Source organism: Vulpes vulpes, chromosome 14, assembly GCF_048418805.1.
Source record: "Vulpes vulpes isolate BD-2025 chromosome 14, VulVul3, whole genome shotgun sequence".
Lineage (NCBI taxonomy): Eukaryota > Metazoa > Chordata > Mammalia > Carnivora > Canidae > Vulpes > Vulpes vulpes.
This window is the reverse complement of record NC_132793.1, coordinates 50,361,727-50,377,050: the sequence shown is the minus strand read 5'-3', so window position 1 is coordinate 50,377,050 and position 15,324 is coordinate 50,361,727. Positions and strand designations below refer to the sequence as shown.

General features: G+C 47.4%; 2 protein-coding genes across 2 annotated transcripts in view; one reads left to right on the top strand and one right to left on the bottom strand.

The window, feature by feature from the left end:
* LOC112915445 (uncharacterized) overlaps positions 1 to 5,081 on the bottom strand; it is a 38,688-nt gene extending 33,607 nt beyond the window's left edge. Inside the window, exons 1-4 of the mRNA XM_072735165.1 lie at positions 5,001 to 5,081; positions 950 to 1,096; positions 281 to 291; positions 116 to 171 (exon numbers count right to left, since the gene is read on the bottom strand). Coding sequence (XP_072591266.1) covers positions 116 to 171; positions 281 to 291; positions 950 to 1,096; positions 5,001 to 5,081 — 295 coding nt within the window. The remainder of the gene's footprint in view (positions 1 to 115; positions 172 to 280; positions 292 to 949; positions 1,097 to 5,000) is intronic.
* The window catches only part of MAN2A1 (mannosidase alpha class 2A member 1), a 159,637-nt gene that overhangs the window by 11,280 nt on the left and 133,033 nt on the right, over positions 1 to 15,324 (top strand). The window contains exon 2 of the mRNA XM_025992803.2: positions 13,701 to 13,958. Within this exon, the coding sequence (XP_025848588.1) occupies positions 13,701 to 13,958 (258 nt within the window). The remainder of the gene's footprint in view (positions 1 to 13,700; positions 13,959 to 15,324) is intronic.

Genomic DNA, 15,324 nt, shown 5'->3' with positions numbered 1-15,324 from the left:
ATCCTCAACTCATCTTTATAGCTGGTTGTATGATGCTTAGAAATTTTTCATTCTATTTTTACATATCCTATTGTGCCTTACGGTTAGGTGTAAATGTTGCTTCTGTGACGTTTACCATGCCCCTCCTTGCGCTTGCGGATTGAACAGTCCAGATGGACTTTATCATAATGTCTGTAGGAAAGGATTTGTAAAAAACTTTAGAATCTTTGCTGCTTGAAAAAAAAAAGTTAGGAAATTCAGAATTCATGATAATTCAGATGGAGCTTGCCTAGGTACTTACCTTTCTCCTGTCTGTAAGTAAGAGAATGGGCTTATTCAGGAAATGATTAGCGTAAATAAGATTGGAGGCAGGCTGATTATCTGATTATTTATCTCCAAAAAAGGTAAGACAGGTTAGTGACCTAGACGGGCAGTCATTGACCAGATGACGTGTGATAGCATGAGCCTGGTTCCCTGGGAATCGTGGCCTTTCGAAAGCCCATCCCATGAACATTGATGCGTGTTCTTGGATGGGATACACCGTTGACATTATTTCAGAGTGCTATGTTTAGGAATAGAAGTACGTTGAAAATATGTCATAGAAGTAGTGTGGTTTTCAAAAAAATAATTTGCAAAAATAATAGAAAGGAACGTTCCACGGAACAGGTCGGGAAGTGCTGAATGAAAGAATTTTATTAGTCAACACCTAATTTGCTTAGCTCCACTTAAGTGCAATTATTAAATGTATTTGAAAGTTACAAAGCTGGATTGTATGAAAGTATTTTGTAATTTAAACACGTTGTGCTTACAGCCCTTGTTGCAAAAATCATTTTTAAAAAGATTCGGGTTTTGCAGCATCTCCCTTCATACAGTAGCTTGATGCCTCAACTGCTGCCCCAGCGAGAGGTGGTCTCTGCGGCTGCATCAGGCTGCTGGGAGTGGGGGCCCTGCGGTTCCAACCGCAGCTTACATCTGGGACCTCACAGGTAGAGGCGGTAGAGGCGGCGCTGCGTCCGGGAGCCTGGACGGAGCACAGCCACTCAAGTCCTGGCCACGTTTTGGGAGGTGGTGAGAGGATGGGCTTCACCAAGATGCGGGAAACTGGTGCAGCCTGTTGCTGCTCCGAGTCAGGACGGGGAGGCGCAGGGAGTCGAGGCACAGCAGAGTGCTTACCCGGGGCTGCAGAGTGCTTACCCGGGGCTGCAGAGTGCTTACCCCGGGGTGGGGGGCCCAGGCCTGAGGGTCTCCTGCAGGGGCGGGGCACGGTGAGCTCGCAGCCCCAGCTGGGCCCCTCACGCTCACTTGGCCTGCTTGTTGTGTACGTGCAGCTGAGTGACCTCTGCTAAAATCCCAGCTAGCGGGCGTGAGGTTGATTAATAACGATTGGCCCAGGCAAGGCCCATTGCTCCTGTGTTTTGGCAAGGTGCTTTGTAATTAAGTGCTTTTTGTGCTCATATGGTGAGTACATTTATTTCTTTGAATGGACAAGTGGAAGCACAAAGACAATAATATCTTGGAAGAGATTCAGGCATGATAAGCTTCAGGTCTGGAAAGTAGCATTAAAAGGTCATTTGTCACTGTGGTTTGTGGCTTGTTACCAGTCGGTAGAGTTACATACACGACGATGGCCACAGCCTCAGTTCACACTCTCTCAGGCCTCAGACCTACACATCTTAGGGGTGAGGTGGTCACTTGAGGGGTTTCTCCTCATTTTACGAAACCAATAAATGCCTTCCTGTTAAGTGCCTGAGATCTATGTATAAATAGTGGGGTTTTTCCGTGGAGTGACAGTGGCTGGCTGCCCGGGTACGGTGACATCCCTGCTGGAAATACGGGCTCTCTTTCACCAAATCACTGTTTTTATATTTAGCTTTAATGCAGCAGTTCTGAACCGGGGAGGTGTGAGGATTGCCTGGTGGGCCTTGTACAATTAAAGGCGGATGCATGCGCTCTCCCTAGGTAATCCCATTCGTAGTCACTGTTTGGCACTCATCTTTGCACTGCCCACTCAAACATATATTCTCCTGACTTTTAGACCTCCGCGTCTACCGTCTACCCGACACCACCACTGAGCTGATAGTTCCAGAACAGAACCTTTGCCCCTCACCTTGCTCCTTTCCCAGGACTCACTCCGTTTCCCTAAAATGCCACCTTTGTTCTTCCCAATTGCCTCAAGAAAAAAAGCAAACCACAACCAAAAGGCTATTTTTCTTCTTTGCCTGGGCCTCCCCTTCCCGGTTCATCTGTCTTGTCACATCCTTTTGCTTTCTTCCACCCCCACCGCCTTGGTCCAGGCACCTCAGCATTTACTCTGATTGCCCCTCCATAGCTCCAGAGTAGCCTTGAAACCCTTTTTATTCATTGATCCTAAAACTGTCCAAGATAAAGATGTTGATTTTTTTTCCCGGAAAAATATTTTTAACTATAAAGTCTTTTCCTCCCTCCTTTGTTCAAAGATAAGTGTACGGCCTTGTGAGACCAAAACATGCTGCTGGGAAACAGGTCGTAAAGTCACACGGTCTCCCCTTTGATTGCTCCATTGCAGGGGCTCTTAGCTGCGGAGGCTTGCAGCTTGCCACCTCTTCTGATGGGGATCTGGACACACTTCCTGTGATGGGAACAGCCAGCGTAAGCTTTATTTATACAGCGTCGGCTCTTTGCTGGGCGTGTTAGTTTCCTGTTGTTGCTATAATGAAGCACAACAAACCTAATGGCTTAACACAAGAAAAAAGTCTATCTTCCAGTTCTGGGGCACAAGAGTTTGAAATGGGTCTTCTTGGGCTAAAATCAAGACGTTGGCATGGCGGCCTCTCTTCTGGGGGCTTTCGGGGGAGAATCCGTTATCTCCTCTTTTCCAGCTTCTAGAGGCTGCCTGCATCCCTTGGTTCAAGGCTGCCTCTAGCATGGCCTCCCTCTGACCTCCTCTTCTTTGTATCTCGTCTGACTCCCATCTCCCTTTTTTCCCTTATAAGGACCCATGTGATTACATTGGGCCTGTCCGAATATTCTAGGGCAGTCTCCCCATATCAGAATCCTTAAGTTAATCGCATCAGCGATGACCACATAAGTAACTAGAGTCACAGGTTTTAGGGATTAGATCCTGGATATCGTTGGGGTGGCCGTAATTCTACCGACTCTACCAGGCACTATTTAAACTGATTTGGATGTGCTAGCTAATGTATAACACTCATAGCCACCCTATGTGTCTATGTGGGTGAGGTATTATTCATTATCCCCATTTTATAGAGGAGGAAACTGAGGCACAAGAAAGTTATGTAACTTGCTCAAGGTTTCATTGGGGTAGTGGAGCCATAATTCGTATTTGGCTCGGCTTCATTTTTTTTTTTTTCTCATTTTCCAGCTTTATTGAGATATAATTGACACAGAACATGATATTAAGTTTAAAGTGTACTTGTATTGATTCGATAGTTACATATTACAGAATGGTTACTACCATAGTGTTCACTAACACTGCCATCATGTTACTAGTGTGTTTTATTTTTAAAAATTTTAAAAAATATTTTATTTATTCATGAGAGACAGAGAGAGAGACACAGAGACCTAGGGCAGAAGGAGAAGCAGGCTCTGTGCAAGGAGCCCAGTGTGGGACTCCATCCCGGATCCTGGGATCACGCCCTGAGCCAAAGGCAGCCGCTCAACCGCTGAGCCACCCAGGCATTCCTAGTGTGTTTTATTTTAGCTTGAAGAACCATTTTCTGCATTCCTAGTGAGGGAAGTGCTGTGGTGATGAATTCCCTTAGCTTTTGTTTGAGGAAATCTGTATCTCTTCATTTTTTAAAGGACAGCTTTGTCAGGTATATTTTTGATGGACATTTCTCTTCTCTCAGCACTTTGAATACATTATCCCACCCACTCCTGCCTTCTCAGGTTTCTGTTGAGAAATCTGCAGATAGTCTAGCGGGGGTTCCCTTGTACATAACAAGCTTTTATCCCTCTTATAATTTTAAGATTCTCTTTGACTTCGGACACTTTCACTATAATGTGTCTGGGAGGGGATCTCTTTAAGTTGGTTTGGTGTGGTGACCTCTTAGCTCCATGAACTTGAATGTCCATATCTCTTCAGATTGGCTAAGTTCTCAGCCATTATTTTTTTAAAATGAGCTTTCTGCCTCCTTTTCTCCTTGAAATTTTTTTTATTCTTTTTTTTTCCTTGAATTTTAATAATTTGCAGATTGGACCTTTTGTTGGTATCTCACAGATGATGTATGCTTTCTTCACTCTTTTTAATTTTTTTTCCCTCCTCTGATTGGATAATTTCAGTTGCTCTATCTTGGAGCTCACTTATTCTTTTTTCTGCCTGGTTAAGTCTTATGTTAAAACTCTGTGTTGACTTAAGTCATTGTTTTCTTCAACTCCAAAATGTGTTTGGTTCTTATTTATGTTTTCCATCTCTGTCAAGCTTCTCATTTTATTCTTATATTGTTTTCATTAAATTGTTTATCTGTATTCTCTTTTAACGCCAAACATCTTTAGAACGTTATTTTGAATTATTTGTTGGGCAATAGCTAGGTTTCCATTGTAGGGGGGCTAGTCACTGGGGGTTTACTATATTCTTTTGGTAGAGTCATGTTTTCCTGATTCTCTGTGATCCCTGTAACTTATGCTTTTGAAGAAGTAGTCACCTCTTCCAGACTTTAGGGACCAACTTTGTTAAGGGAAGCCTTTCACCTGTGTGGGAGAAGCAGAGTTGGAGCATGGTGGTGATCCCAGCATGTTTCCAGGTCTGGCGCCTGTGACCCCAGTGCAGGAGCATGTGGCAGCGTCCCTTTTGAGAGCCGCATAATGTCTCTTTGGCCCAGGTTGCTGGGGTCCACAGCATTGACAACTGTGTAGTCTCTGGCAAATGCTCCAGGGTGTCAGTAAGCCCTGCAAGAGCTGTTTGGAGTTCTCATTGGCACCTCCAGGCCCAGGGGCTGGGGCAGGCAACAGGTGGCCAAAGCTAGTTGTGTGCACATACTTTGGCTGTAGAGCCTGTGGAGTGGCAGGGGCTATTTGCACACCTGCGTGTAGTCACGGGACCCAAGGCAGGCAGCAAGGGCGCTGGCAGTTGCTGGGCCCTGGTTGTTAATGTGAACTACCATGACTGCTTGTCTCACGTGGGCCCATAGCACTGGAGGCTGGTGATGGAAGTCAGGCTTGGGGTATGTAGGTGCACAGCTGGAGTATCTGATGCCAGGTGAGCGTGATGGTGCACATTTCTAGTGACCAAAGACAGGCTTCATCCATATTTACAGGCAACTGTGGAGGCCCTGGCCATAGGCTTGTTCTCTCATTGTGGCAGAGACTCTTCCTGAATGTGTACAGACAGTAGAGGCTAGCGACAAGTGTCAGGTTGGCAGCATGTGGGTGCCTCGGTGGAGGGCTAGCTCCATGGCAGCTGGGCTGGAGTCTTACAGTTGTGCAGCCACAGAGGCCTGGGCTGGCTGCTGGCATGGTTCCTAGGTCCCAGAGGGGTTTTGTGAGCAGAGAGTAGGAGGGGCACAGGTGGGGGGCATCAGCAAATGCCAATACATGGGAGGGTGAAAACTGGTGAAATCTGCAGGGTTTGCATGGCAGCTGTGCTGCCGGGGTGGTGGAAGCTGCAGGTCATTGAACCATTCTTGTTCATGCTCTGTGGCTACTATTGGTGGCCCCTGCTTTTCTTCCTTGTTCCTAGATGTCTCTATGGGTCTGTCTCCCCCCCCCCCTTTTTTTTTAAGGTTTTATTTATTTATTTATTTGACAGAGAGAGAGTGCGTGCGTGAGTGCAAGAGCGCAAGCGCACAAGCAGGGGGAGCAGCAGGCCGAGGCAGAGGGAGAAGCAGCTCCCTGTGGAGCAGGGACCCTAATGTGGGGCTCGATCCCATGACCCTGGGATGTGATGACCCGAGCCAAAGGCAGATGCTTAACTGGCTGAGCTGCCCAGGCGCCCCTCCGTGTGTCTCTTCATGCAGGTTTCCCGACAGCTGGGGAACCTGGTTTGCCCTGTTCTTTCCTAGCAAGGGGAACTCTTTCTAGCTGGGGCATTCCCTCCTGGCATCGAGCAGTGCTTGCCCCGGGGGATGAGAGGATGAAAGCAAAATGAAGCAGTTTTTTTTGTTTTGTTTTGTTATTTCTTTTTTTTTTTTCTGTGTGGTTATTATTTATTTATTTATTTATGCATTTATTTATTTATTCCACTGTGTTTCTAAAGTAGACTGCAGAGCTATCCCACAGCTGTTTGTGTTCATGGATAGCTGTTTCATTGTTGATCTTTGTGGGAGGCTGGAGGCTGGGGTCTCCTGTGCTGCCATTTTGATGACATTCCCCTTGGCTTGGCTTTTGAGGCTGTTCTCACTCGCAGTTGCTGTGCCCTGGAAAGTTGTACCATTCAAAGTGATTTTAGAGAGCCCTACTTTTATTGTGTGCAGCTGCAGCAGAAGTAACGTCTTCAGTGCCTGCTCACGGCAGGCCCAGTGCTAAGTTGTTTTACAACCGCTCCTGGCATAGGCATAGGTGTGAGCGCTGCCTTTGGCCCGGAGAGCAAACTGGAGTCCAGAAGACTTACTTCCTGAAGGTCACAGTGCTGGTAAACGGGCAAAGCGAGGATTAGAACCACCCACCTAGTCTGACCCGGAGGTCTTGTGCTTAACCCTTCAACTATCCTGTCTTTATCTTATCTGGTAAAAGGAGTCGTTAGAAATAAAGGTAATCGTTTTTGCAGTCATTGAAAATAAAAGTGAGGTGAAGTATCGTATCCTAGAGCATGAAATGGAGGAATCTGGTACAAGGTCATTAGGAGACTTCATATCCAGGGAAACAGATTATCAAAGAGCACAGGTTTGTGATTTATGCCGCCCTCTAGGGTGGTTTCGGGGTGATTTGCCAAGTGGCTTATTGGCTATGTATCTTAGATAATTCCCTGACGTGCACGAAGTTGGAGACGTAGGTCCCAAACCTGGCTCATCACCAGACTCACTTGTGGAGCATAAACATTGTACTTTCTTGGGCCCTTCCCAAGATTTGTAATTTTTTTAAGATTTATTTTTTTGAGAGAGCACAGGTGAGTGTGTGTGGGGAAAGGGCAGAGGGAGAGAGTCTTTTTTTTTTTTTGTTTAAGATTTTATTTATTTTATTCATGAGAGACACAGAGAGGCAGAGACACAGGCAGAGGGAGAAGCAGGCTCCCCAAGGGGATCCCGATGCAGGACTCAATCTCAGGACCCTGGGGTCGTGCCCTGGGCTGCAGGCAGCCGTTTCACTGCTGAGCCCCCCAGGCACCCCAAAGGGAGAGAATCTTCCAGCCGACTCCCCGCTGAGCGAAGAGCTCTCTGGGAGCTTGATCTTAGGACCCATGAGGTCGTGACTGGAGCCGAAACCAAGACTCTGACATGGGACCTACTGAGCCACCCGGGCACCCCTGGGATTTGTGATTTTGAGCAGCCTTTCAGATGCTTCTGATGCTTATTATTAGAGCCTTTTACTCAATCACATTAATTACATGGTGGGCACATTTTATGACTGAATCTAGGTCCAGAAGGCTCTTGACATGATAGAGTGATGTTCTGAGTCTAACAAAATCTGACAAGAAGGAGGAGGAGAAAGCATGAGTGACAGGTGGTGTGGAGCTAGAGTTTTAGATGTACGTACACATACCTAGTGCAGTGAAATCTTGTTTCTTTTCAAATGCTGCCACTGGTGGTTGTATTATAAATATGTAATAATATTTCCTCTTTAGTTCTCTTAACTAAAAACCTGATTGGGTTGAAGATTTTTTTTTTTTTTAAGATTTTATTTATTTATTTATTTATGATAGAGGCAGAGAGAGACACAGGAGGAGGGAGAAGCAGACTCCATGCAGGGAGCCTGATGTGGGACTCGATCCCGGGACTCCAGGATCATGCCCTGGGCCAAAGGCAGGCGCTAAACCGCTGAGCCACCCAGGGGTCCCCAACTGAAGATCTTTTATCACTACTATGGGGGGAAGAATTTCAGCATCAACCTTGGGTTCTCTTACCAGACTCTCTCCATCCCCCACATCAGTTGAAGTTAGAGCCTAGCGACCCATGATTACTGATCGTCGTAGTGCATGTTGAAGCTTTGGGTTGGACTGTACAGAGTCCATAATCTTTGCCTGCCCTGGAAGAGGAGCCACATCTTACCCTACTCCCAGGCTCACGATTTTGTCCCTTGGTGGTCAAACACAGCTCAATTTCCATATTCTTTCCCTCTCAGTCAGTGAAGATCACCCTATTATTTATGTCTTTCCTTCTCATTCTTACCAACTTTCTGGGTCACAGTGAAGATTTTTTGAATTTTCTTTCTTAAAAAATTGTTAGAGTGTTTTATTTTAATTCATATTATTTTTGGTGTAGGCTGTGTGCCAAAAGATGGCATTTTATACTTCCTTGTCTTAGAAAAAAAAATTACATATGATCCCTCCCCTTCCCCGGCACCCAGTAAATATTTGCAGTTCTTCTGTGCACCAGGCATTGTGCTGGGCATCAGAGGGGTACAATGATGAATCACGCAGTTGTGCTGCTGGTTGTCAAGACCGAGATTCATTTAGTGATGAAGATGGGGAAACCATACTTAAAATAGGTGAAAAATGTAATAAGGGCAAAAAAAATAAGTGGACATAGAGAATAACATGAGAAGGCCTATTTTCAGTAGAATGGCTGGGGAAGGCTTGTGGAGGGGACATTCCAGGTGAGATTTGGGGCACTGTGTAAAGGGAGAGTGTGTGCAAAGGTCTTGAGATGGGTTGAGGAGGATCTGGCCACCCCCTGGGATGAGACGGGGTGAAGGTCTGTTGGGGGAGGGATAGGTAGATGCAGGTCTTCACGGATCGTTGGCTAAGTGCGGCGAGGCAGCTGTGCGGCCACAGGCCACAGGTGACAGATGCCAGCTGCTGCGGAGGAGGCTGGGCAGCTGCTGGAGGCCCGGGCGGCGTGATTGCAGTCCAGACGGACAGGTGCAGAATGACTCAGCACGTGTTTTAAGGGTAGTTAAGGAAAGAGCTTGTGGATATGTGGCTGTGTGAGCGAGCAGGGTGAGGAAGGAGGAAGAATCAGGCCATCAGTTCAGGGGTGTCCAACCAGGTGGAGATTAAAGCTGTGTAAGATGTGAGGATCGTAGAGGGCTTTTTGGGAGCAAGGGGGCTTTTGGACCTAAGTGCGAAACCCACGTCGAGTGGCATGGTCATTGGGATTATATGGGTCTGTGAAGAGGCCTTGGCTGGAGATGGAAATGTGGATGAGACATCAGTACAGAAAAATGGGGTTTAAGCCACGGGGAGGAGGAGATAATATGAGATAGTGTAGGGAAGACAGAGGGGCTCTGGAGTTAACCTTGAGGCCCTCCATCCTTCAGGTCCCGGGGAGAGGAGGCTGAAAACCAGGAGCATGCTGGCTGGGGCGGGTGAGAAAACATCACCTGGAGGAGCAAGTGCTCTCGTGTGCTTCTCCTTAAGGTGCTGAGCAAGGCAAGGGCAGCCTTTGCTCTATCGCGCTGGACCACGCGGAAGGAAGCCTTTGGGGACTTAGCAGGAGCAGTTACGGTGCAGTGGTGGGCAGATGCTGATCAGAAGGGCTGATGGGGCAGTGGGGGTTCCCGAGAAAGGGGAGCGATGAGAGCACACTGTTCCTAATCTCTGCCTGTCTCTGGAGGCCTCGGCCCAGAGAGGGATCGCAGGGGGATTGCGGGGGCCAAGGGATCGGGTGTTTTGGGGAGGATATAGTGGTGAGTTAAACCGTGGGAAACCGGTGAATTTTACCATTTTTGATTTATGGGAATGACACATTTCGTGTAGTTGGCCCTAATGCTGGGTGTTACCCAGTTGAGAATGAGTTAGTTTTAGAGGGAGTTTGGTGAAGGCCTGTTGAGAGGCCTAACCAATGGCCTTTGAGGCCTTTGAGGCCTTTGAGCGATGTTGAGAGCCTTGGGCTTGGAGTTCACCCGGCAAGTGTGGCTGTTAAGGGAGGGAGGACCCCCCCCTCCCTTCCCGTAGCAGGAAGGAAGGGGCCACTGTGCAGATCAGTGAGCTGAGTGGCCTCAGCAAGGAGCTTTCGGAGTCAGCGGCGGGTGTGCGTGGATTGATTCCGTTCACAGGACTGCGTGGGTGCCCGTCCTGGTTTTGCCTCGTGCTAGGCTCCACATCTTTTCTCTCAAAAGTCATTTGGGTCAGTGATGTCTTCTCAGCTTTTTTCCTTCATCAAAAGCAACGTAAATCGTAAATCGGATTGCAGGTCTCCTTCTCCAGTCCTGACTGGGCCATCGGGGGCCTCCCCTTCGAGCTGTTTAGCAAATCAAAGGATAGTAATGGCTTTCTCCCAAGTGATCATCTTTCCCTCCAGAAGATTGTCTTTCTCTGTATTACCCTGAGTGTTCTTTGGTTGGTGTAATTGAGACACTATCTGGGATTTCTGTCACTTCAGGGCAGCCTACAAACGCATCCTCAGAAGGTCGTGCAATGCAGGCCCGTGTGCAGTTTGCTTGTGGGGTGTGCGTATTTCAGGAATTTCAGCTGTTTGGGGGGAGATTTTATTCCACTACATAATATAACTTGAAAACGTGATTTTCATTAGCCCGTTCTGCTGACATATCCCCAGGCCGCAGGTTTCTCCATGGACTGATTAATTCCGTACAGAATTCCGGGTACTGGTCATTAATTGTATCTGTAAAGCCACGGTGAGATTGAAAGTCGTCTTTAGTGCCCGCAGGGTTATTTTTCACGAAACCTCTATCTCCTGGGCTGTTTGTTTTGAATAATAACTCCCATCCATGGGTTATGGGACTAGAGCCTCCGTAAGAACATTCCCGGATGCCCCCCGCCCCTCCCCGCTCGTGCTTGTTGAGCTGTCGGCAGCTTTGCTGTCTGCATGACTCCGGGCTCCGAAATCACCTGTTCCTGAAGGTACAGGAGGGTTGGGGAATGCAGGCAGCCGTGTATCTGTTCATGCGCTGTGAGCGTCGGATGAAACCTGCAGCCTCTGGAGCAGCTCTGGGGGGGTGGTGTTTAGACGGAGTCTTATTTTAGGGAGCGGGTAGCTTTCCCTGAGGCGGACAAGGCCGCATGTTCCAGTTCTGCTTGGAATCAGAGGAACCTGATCTGCTGCTGTCTGTCACCTGCTGCGGGAGGGATTGCAAGCATCACTGACGTCGTCTTGTACCCTCCGTATGGGAGATACTCAGCCGAGCTCATCACAAGTGATTGCAGAGAGCTGTGGTCTCGGGGCTGTGATAAGAAAAGTTTCTCCCTTATTCCAGACAGCCCTTGGGCGCCTGACTGCTCAGGAAAGTACCCCCACATCAGTCAGAGAGCGGCATCCCCGGCGCCCTAGTCCGCGCTGCTTGGGTGAGCCGTGGGTTACCCCGGGACTGGCCTGGCCTGGCCTGGCCTCCACTGAGAACCACTCGAGGAGCATCGCTGCGCGCCCGAGTTGTTCCGGCTCAAGCAGCTCCCTTTGAGCCTGGGCCCAGTACCCCACCGTGGCGCCATCGGGGGCGGCCTGCCTTGCCTTTGCCCTCCCTGTCCTGAGCTTGCTTCTCGCCAGGGACCCCGGGGCTTGTCCTACAGCCTGGGCTCTGTGCCAAAACCTTGCACTTCCCCGGGGCACCCCGGGGGCTCAGCGGTTGAGCATTGGCCTTGGGCCCAGGTTGTCACCCCGGGTCCCGGGATCGAGTCCCACGTCGGGCTCCCCACAGAGAGCCTGCTTCTCCCTCTGCCTGTGTCTCTGATGAATAAGTACAATCATAAAAAAAAAAATCCAAACTTGCACTTGCTGCTCCTGTGTTATAACATGCTGATAAACGGGTTCAGAGTTCGACCCAGAGGTGACAGTTGGCTTAAAGGACTAGGGTTTTGCCAGGCAGGGGCTCTTCTTTCTGACCCGCATGCCTCTCGGGAGGCCCGGGACCACGTCTTTTGGTCCGTGGAGGCCTTCCTCGTGTCCTCGTCTTTGGTTATCCGTCCCCGGTGTCCTCTGCGCTTCCAGCCCCCTCCTCCCCACAAAGATAATGTGCGGCTGCCTTGCTTCCAATTTTGGATATTTCTTTTCTCATTCCAAAATATCTTCTCCGGTCCCTTCAGACTTTGGTCATTTTCACACGGTTTGCCACAGTGGCCCCCTCGGTAGACACCAGCCTCCGACTCGCTGTCCTCTGTTGCTCCGCCTCCTAACCTGAAAGTGGAATCCTTTTTCCTCCTGGCTTCCCCGTTATAAAGTCAACAGCTGTCCTTGACAGATTAAAGAGGAACATACATACCCATGGCCAGTTTTAGCATCTTGATTATGGTCCTCCATACGTTTGTTTTGTCGAAAAGGATGGTATCAAATTACTGTTTTTTTTATGCATGCTTTTTTTTTTTTAAGATTTAATTTATTTATTCATGAGAGAGAGAGAGAGGCAGAGACACAGGCAGAGGGAGAAGCAGGCTCCATGCAGGGAGCCCCATGTGGGACTCGATCCCGGGTCTCCAGGATCGCGCCCTGGGCTGAAGGTGGTGCCAAACCGCTGAGCCACCGGGGCCGCCCTATGCATGCTTTTTAAACTCTTTTTTTCCACTGTGTCTTCTGAAAGTACCTTCCCATCTATTTTGATTTTTAAAGAATTCGTATTTCTCAATTTCCAGCGACTGAAAACATTTCCATGATCTAGATGTACCGTTTGACCAGTTCTTTACTTTTGGACATTCAGGTGTTTTCTCCTTCCCCTTTCTCTTTGTTCACAGTCTTCCTTGTCCCTCCTCCTTTCCTGTTGTTTGCTGGTGTTAGGACTCTTGTTCTGGATCCTATGCATCTAGTTGCTGTAGTAAACACTGGTGTGGCTAGTTGCTGTAGTAAACCCTGGTGTGGATGCTCTGGGTGGACGGTTGCAAGTTCCAGCGTCACTTTCTGTGTTCCGCACCACGGATCCATATTTTGGGCGTATGTATCTTCCCAGCATGTCATCCGTTATGCCTGGTACGGTGGGTGTTCACTAAAGAATTATTACTGAGTTCCAGAAACATAAGGGCGTGACAAATGTTTAAGTATCTACTGTGTACTTACATACTTGAGGCCCTGGATGTAAGAGTGAGCAGGACAAAGGTTGTCCTCACTCTCATAAGCTAAAATATCCTTCTCTACAGCAAGGTTTATGTTATAAAGCCAACAAGCTCTTAATGTAAGGATCAGTTTAAAAAACCATAAAGGCACAGCACAGTAGGAGCAGTCCATACACATGGCTAATTGATAGTTGACTAATAATTTTCCTGTAAATGGTATTTCTGATTAGGATTGCCCACTAGGGTCACTAATTATGATGGAATGATATATATATATATATATATATATATATATTTTCAGGTTCATGCTTTTTTGACTCTTTCGAGTAACTAGAATCAGTTATACTTAAATTTAAAATTTCATACCTGAAACATGTACTTATCATAGAGAGCTCAAAGATCTTGTAGGACGGGGTTTGGGGCACCAGGAAATATATCCCCAAATATTTTGGGTCTGTCCGTTGCACATTTTAAAATATGATTAAACAAAGATTGCATGGAGATTTTCTGCTGTAAATTGATATTTCAACACTGCCAGCTGTTTGTGCTTTTTGTGATCCCACTTAGAAAAGTGGAAAGTGAAGGGTGAGTGGCTGCCCTCTTGGGCAGACACATAATTAAAAAAAAAAATGTGTGTGCCTCAGCAGAGCTATATTAGAGTTTCATATAGCTGCCTTTTTCTTTTTTATTGTAGGGCCAGCTCTCCATGTTGCAAGAAAAAATAGACCATTTGGAGCGTTTGCTAGCTGAGAATAATGAGATCATCTCAAATATTAGAGACTCGGTCATCAATTTGAGTGAATCTGTGGAGGATGGTCCAAAGAGTTCACAAGGCAATTTCAGCCAAGGTGCTGGCTCACCTCTTCTGCCATCAAAACAATTGTCCCTTGCAGTGGACCCTGAAGACTGTTCGTTCGCTTTACAAAGTGGAAGTAGAAATTCAGATGTGCAGGTAACGTATGCATTCGTTCGTGATCGTTGGGCCTTTCTTTCTGTTTTGATCTGTTACCGTTTTAACTTTAGTTGCTTCAACTCTCCGGATTCCAGATTCTGTCTTTGTAAAGTGACTTGATGAGTCACGTGATCATTAAAGTTCTTTGTCGTGTAGTGATAAAATTCTGTAATTCTCTGTTCCTCACCTCCCCCCTTTTTAAAATTATTTTATGCTTTGTGACTGTGGCCTTTTTGTATGCTTTTTAGGTCTTATTTTGTCTGGTTGGTGAAGACCTTTAGAGGTTTAAATTTGGCTATCTTCTGAAGAGTATAAGAAAAGACCTGTTCTTACTCTGTCTCTTTAGACACTTTAGGTTTCACACAGTGTAGAGCTAGATTCCTTTTGCTGAAAGGGAAGGAAAATATTCTAGAATTGTGCTGTTCAGCATGAAAGTCACTGTCCACATGTGGCTACTGAGCACTGAAAGGTGGCTAGTTTGAACTGAGATGTGCTCTAAGTGTTAAAGGCTTGCTTTGAAAACAAATGTGAATACTTTGTTTCTGTATTGAAGTATATATATGTGTATATGTATGTATACTGTGTATATTTATATATGTGGAGATAATAATATTAGGAATATGCAGGGTTAAATAAAAGATGTCATTAAACTTAATTTCACTTATTTCATTTTCCTAGAAAATTTAAAATGACAGATTTGGCTTACAGTCTCCTTTCCTTGGATAGCGCTTTTTTAGTGGATTGTAAGCTAGGGGAAGAAAGGGCTCCTGCTTTTCCTAAATTTAGGGTGTGTCAGATTTGCTGTGTTGTGCAGAGTAGCAAAGGGCTCCTTAGACCCGAGGCTACAACATGGTGACGCGAACGTAAAGGGCAAATGCTTCACCCTTGGGCAAAACCGAGTTGGCTCTGGCCTTGCTTCAGCGTAGACGTTTCTGCTAACTTGTGGACACGGCGACACTCCAGGCCGAGGCTCGCTCCAGGCCGAGGCTCGCAGGCCTGCGCAGCTGGAGACCTTAGAGGCCGGGCCCCGCTGTGAGCGCGGCCCCCAGTGTGCGGCCCGGCCCGGCTCACGCGCTCAGGCTTCCGTGCTCTGAACACGCATCCGTTTCTGAGTCTTGGCTCTGTGTAGGTTTTAAAAAGTACCTTTTAAAGGAGGACGGGAAAACGTTTTTGGAGGAGGGTGTTCTCTGGGCTGCAGAGAAGCAACCGTGTTGCTGAACAACCACGGGAGGCAGGCAGAGCGAGGCAGGGAGTACAGGAGAGCTACCGGGCCGGAGAAGGATCCAGAAGGAGCAACAGACTGCTGACACATCCTCCCTTTTGGCTGCCTCCCAAAAATTTATTGACTCGTCCTAGGGAGCGTTTC